This window comes from Mobula birostris, chromosome 11, assembly GCF_030028105.1.
Source record: "Mobula birostris isolate sMobBir1 chromosome 11, sMobBir1.hap1, whole genome shotgun sequence".
In the NCBI taxonomy this organism is placed as follows: Eukaryota; Metazoa; Chordata; class Chondrichthyes; order Myliobatiformes; family Myliobatidae; genus Mobula; species Mobula birostris.
The window spans coordinates 50,003,122-50,009,121 of record NC_092380.1 but is presented as its reverse complement, the minus strand read 5'-3'; the positions used below and the strand labels follow the sequence as shown (position 1 = coordinate 50,009,121).

The window sequence follows — 6,000 nt, the reverse complement described above, 5'->3', positions numbered from 1 at the left end:
TGCTTTTAGCCCAACCCACATCCTCCTAAATAATATGTTGCTATGGGAACCCACATGGTTTTCTGGTGCTGCATCCTGTTCTCCCTGTGATTTTCGTTAAATTTGCTTTCAATTTCCAACCCTCATTTACCAAGTGGACCATCTCTGATTTTGTGCTCGATTTTCATCACTTCAGGTGGCAGACTCATCTCAAGTTTATTATACAAGCCCAATGACATCCATTCCAACCTCAGTATTTATTTCTTCCATTTCACTTACTGTTGAGAACTCTATTAAAATTAAAAGGGTACTGACGAAATGTCCTAAGACATCTTACATAAGCATTAACCCTCCCTTCCTTATCTGCGTGGATGCAAATGCAATGTGCTAAATGCTTATGTAAATTGAATGTAAATTTTGCAGTTTTCTACAATACTTGTGGGCGATCCCTGTGTCCTCTGTTGATTACACATCTGACCAGCTGACTTGGCAAATTTGAATCTGGCAAACAACCATTCAAAACACATGACCATACAATAATTTAAGTCTTCAGCATGCATTGGGTGCTACTTCAGTTTGTTTCACATCTGCACAAGGATATATTCCATTCTGCAAATTCATTCTGATGTAATTCTTAAATGCCATACTTGACTGAGGATTGATGCTCAGTATTAAAAGTTTATCTGAAAACTCCCTGATCTTAGGTAAGATTTTCTTGTATCTTAGTTAAATTGCTTTCTTAATAACTGCAAGAATTTCCCATAGATTCCTGGCAATGAACTATACAGTATCTCATTTTTTTTTTAAAAAACTTGATATTGTAAATTTCAAGAACAAAATCTAATAATTTAGCCTCATGAAAATATTTTGGCATGACTAACACTGTGTCTTCAAAAGTGACCAGAAATGTACTGTATAAATTAATACTTCTTATTCAATAACAATATGAGAAAAGGGATGGGATTTTGGGAAGATGGGAATAGGAGAGGAGGATTGTTTTTAACTGATTAATTATCTCATATTAATACAAGTTGATGCTGTTAGTTCAAGCTTAAATATCACAACATGAATGCAGGTTCACCAAAGGAAATTACAGTTTGTGATGAGACAAAAAATGTATTAGCAGCAAATACCATGTAGTCACAATTATCATATTCTCAATGCCAAATTATTATTCTAATGAAAAAAGTTAAGGTTATGGAATAAAGAGAATGATGGAAAGGGATTCTCTTTATTCCAGTTTTATTTTTGATGTGAATATTAATAGTTTACTTTGCCAATTTTGCCCTTTGTGTTTTGCTATACAGTGTCATTAAGGTTCAGTTATCCAAGCTGGCAGAAGGTGAATATAGAAGGTATTACTATCCAAAAGTTCATATACTTCAAATATCCAGAACTTAGTACTTTTTAAATGAAGTCTCCAGGAAATTAGAAATTTCACCTGATTTTCTCTCCCAATCTTAGTGTGCCAAATATTGACGTGCACTTTTCCAAGCACCAATCAGCAAACTCGTATCTGATCAGACTTGTCATTGTTGGTTTTACCAGACAAGTCATGCAGGAGACTTTAGAAGATACTCTAGGTGACATTGTGAAATTTATTTACGACAGTGATGAACAATGGAACACAAAGAAATGACAATGACTTCAAAAGTCACGAACTCAAGTGTTTTCCAAAGGCAATGTGAACGGAAACATAAGTTTTTGTATGTTAGCAAAGCATAACAATTTATAGCTTTAAACTCACAAACAGCCATTAATTGCTGTATGTGACAAATAGTGTACCAATAAGAAATGGTAGTAAATGTTAAATTAAGGGCTAAATATGACCAGGACATACTGTAGTAAAGAAAGGCAAGTAATATACTTTGATAACATCTCCATTCCCACCAAGCGAAAAATCATGACAGTCTCTTTGAAACTGAACCAAGGTCAATTAAGAAAGATTATAAACATTGGTGGCTTCATAATTGACTTACTGCAGTTACCAAATGACATTATGTATACAAGGTTATTTTGGAATATTTATAATTTTTCATAGTAATTTAAATATCATTTTCCAGCTTATTCTCAAATAGGCATTATAATCGGCAGAACAGAACGTCCTAATAAAGGCAATAGAGACATTTACTGACAGGTTTGTCCTGACTGAGAAGAAAAGGAAGAATAAGTATCCATTTTCATGCAGGAATGTTGAGGGAAGCACTGCTGTTATGAGATACTGTAAAGAATAAAGAAATAAAGATTTTGGGATACATCCAGAAATGCTTCTGCAACCACTTTTTTTTTTATTTAAATTACTATTCAGTTTTCACCAATGAATATTTGGTTGCAAACCAAATCAGAAAAAAATCTTTTGGCTTTGAGATAGATTTTCTTCATGTTTATGTTATTTTTATAAATTGCAATGAGTATCAATTCAATGAAAAAATATCTTTAATATGACTAATGTTCAGAATTGGGTTTAAAAACTTTGTAAAAGACCAATACGAAGTAATGACAGAAAATCACTATCTTTGAAGAGAACTCCTCCCTCCCCTTCTTCCCAGAAAAAAAATGTTCTGTACATGCACCATTGTCAGAGTGGGTAGGCAGCAATCAGGAAAATTCAATTCTTCACATAGCTAGTTCAGAAGAAACTTCTTCTTCCATCTGCCATGTTGTTTGGTTAGTAATTACAAATATAAGTATAAATGGCTGAATTTTTCACTGAGTGCCAAAAGTAAAGGCAAGCACACTCTGATATGTTAAATTAAGTACAACCAACATTAAATATTAATGCAAATATAAATTTCCATTCTGGCTGTACTTGCACAACAAACAACAGACTTACTCCTTTTTCTTTACATAACTGAAGACCTATGACCATTTTACTTAACTGATCTCATTACCTGTTCAATCCACTTTTCATGAAGTCGGAAATAGTAAGAACTGTAAAACTGTTCCAGTATATTCCCCAGTAAACTGAAGATCATTCCCTGCAGGTTCACTATAGCTTTTGGCAGTTCAGACAATAGCAGATGTTTTTTTGTACACATACAGAGAGTCAAAGAAAGTGTGAGGGTGTGTGTGTGTGTGTGTGTGGAGGGGTGTGTGCAGGAATGTGCGCGTGCAGGGAGGTGCGCGTGGGTGGGATGTATATATATATAATATATATTTGCATTTTTATATATATATACAGAATCTGCTCAACTTCTAACACTTTGTTTTCTATAAATCACATCATTAGGAAACAAAAGCACTCAACAATTTTCTTATCTAATTTGTTTAACACTAGGAAGACCTGAATATTTCCCAAACCTTAAACTCCCCCAAAATCTCAGGACAAATTCAGTCTGCCCGCCTTGTGTCTTTCCAGTGCCCAAGACACTGAAACAACTACTTGTACAATGAACAACCACATGACATTTTAAAATAAAGTTAAAAAGAAACACTCTTCATCAAAAGCCATGCATGGTTTTGGTGCCACCACATACCCTCCAAATAATAAACCTCCATTTGTTTTTTTTTTGTATTTAAAACAAAACAGTAATATCATTGTACTCTGTGCTGTGCCCATTACGCAATGTACCTGTCTCGGATGTACTTCTGATTCTGCCTTTGCTACTTCAGTCAATGACTGGAACCAACATATTCTCATGCCTTTCAACTTCTGCATTCTGCACAATGTTTCCCCATCATACTGAATTGCATTAAATATCTGCTATTCTGCTCAAGCAGTCCTGGACTTGAGAATCATGAATGCAATCCATGACCAGGGCAGATCATTAAGTCATGACCATTGCTTTCTACCTATTTCCCTGAAGAGTAGACAAACTAAAAACCAAATTGGCAGCAGCAGGCACACACTGGTATTTCACTTGGCTTGACGCTGGTTCTTACCAAGCTGGCGCTCCCAATGTGGATCTATAAGAACAAAATCCAGCACAGAATCCCCCTTCAATTGGCAAGTCAGGAACAACCTGTCACAATTTTGTTCCCAGAATGGTTTGTAAATTCTACAGTATCTAGTCCTTTCTCTCAGCTACTTGGTCTCTAAATTACTGTCACAGTTCACTGGTGAAGGTTCAACGGTGGGAGCATTCATATAGTCTGTGGGGTTGTTGACAGCCTCATCTGTTGGTGAGTCATTTTTTGTGAGCTGTATACCCTGGATCAGGTGTATTAGTCGTTTTACTTTTTCCAGCGAGGACTGCATATCCTTCTGCCGAGCCAGCAATGTGTTCTTAGTCTCCATACACTTCTAAAGAAAAAGGAAAAACCTCTTAGAAAAAAGTCATCCATTTTACTGAAAGGCATATTGATTCCATTTCCCCTATAAGTTTTAAATTTCCAATTCCCCAATTTGGGAGACTCCACATTTATCTTTTTGCTAGTCTACACCAAACACCCCCATGGTACCAAATGAAATTCAGTGGTACAAGTCTGAAATTGCCCATTTCAGTTGAAACACAAGTAACAATATTACATTAAATGTAGGAAGATTTTGGTGCTTTGGAAAAATAAAGTGATTTGGGCTCATAAGTTCAAGTTCATAAGGTGCAGTTAGCGTCTAGCAAAAAAGATCATAAAGCTCATGGGCTACTTAGTTTAATGCCAGAGATAGAAAAGGTAAAATTTTAATAAAACTAGTCAGAATAATATTGTGCATTATTGTAGAAAGGATAAGGCAGCAATACAACACATCTAATGCAGATTCACTAGATGCTGTCTCAGCCAAGTGCAAATACAGAGATTGAGATTATTGTTGTTGAGGTGATTCAGTATCTCAAAATTTCATAAAGTAGAGGCTTAATGAAGTCAATCAAATGTTTAACTTGTTTATATGAGAGGCACTGATCGTGTGGATAGTCAGAGGCTTTTATTCCACGCAGAGAGTGGTGAGTGCATGGAATGGGCTGCTGTTGACGGTGGTGGAGGCAGAAACGATAGGGTCTTTTAAAGAGACTCCTGGACAGGTACATGGAGCTAAGAAAAATAGAGGGCTATGGGTAACCCTGGGTAATTTCTAAGGTAAGGACATGTTCAGCAGAGCTTTGTGGGCTGAAGGGCCTGTATTGTGCTGGAGGTTTTCTATGTTTCTATATCTGGAAAATCTGGAAATACAGACTGAAATAGAAGATAGAATTGCATAATTAATATAATTAAGTCACTAAACATAACTGACTTTTATCCATGGATAATAACATATTTTCATAGTCATAATAATTACTTTGATCTTCATCTCGGACTGTTTGAAAGCAGTCTTACATACTTTTATTTTTCACTTTGCACACGAGATGCCTACAATTTTTTTTAAACATAAATCACCATTGGCAAGGGAAGTATTTATTGCCCATTCTTAACTATTCTTAAGAAGGTGGCAACTACATTTTTGAATTATTATAGTTCTTCTACTGAAGTTATCTGCATAAGGATAAGGAGTACCAGGATTTAGACCCAGTGATAAAAAACTTCCATGCATGGATGTGCCTTGGGGAGGAACTTGCAGGGTGATGATGTTTCCATAAGCCTACTCCCCTCATCTGTCTTGGTGGGATATGTTGCTGGGGAAACCTAGGCAAGTAACTACAGGCCATTTTGTAGCTTGCACATATTGCAGACACAGTGCACCAGCAGTGGAAAGAAGGGATACATTAAATGCCATATGTCCATCCATTCCATCAGTCTATCTGTATTATCAAGTCTACCAATATCCTCCCCGTTCTTTACTGATTTCCAACTTATGGCTCCTCAGCAACTTCTGGAATGGTGCTTTATACACCAACATCCAAGTCATTAATATGCTTCAAGAAAACCAGCAGTCTTAAACTGACCTTTAGAAAACATCACTGCAACTTCTTCATCAAGACTCTTTCCTGTCCCCAAATCAAAATTATATCCAGGCTGTCACAGGCCATTTTATTCCATTGACTAACAAACTAAATCACATTGCACTTTATCAAGTGCCTTCTGAAACTCTAGAACATTAATTGCAATAAATCTTCTGCTACCCTGAAAAATTCAATGAAGTTGCTGAAA

General features: G+C 36.0%; 1 protein-coding gene across 8 annotated transcripts in view; it reads right to left on the bottom strand.

Annotated features, from left to right (window-relative positions):
- Positions 1–1,559: 1,559 nt before the first annotated feature.
- phf21aa (PHD finger protein 21Aa) overlaps positions 1,560–6,000 on the bottom strand; it is a 385,951-nt gene continuing 381,510 nt past the window's right edge. For all 8 annotated transcript variants that reach the window (XM_072272213.1, XM_072272218.1, XM_072272216.1 and 5 more), the window contains one exon: positions 1,560–4,222. In XM_072272213.1, the coding sequence (XP_072128314.1) occupies positions 4,004–4,222 (219 nt within the window). In that variant the 3' untranslated portion in view covers positions 1,560–4,003. The remainder of the gene's footprint in view (positions 4,223–6,000) is intronic.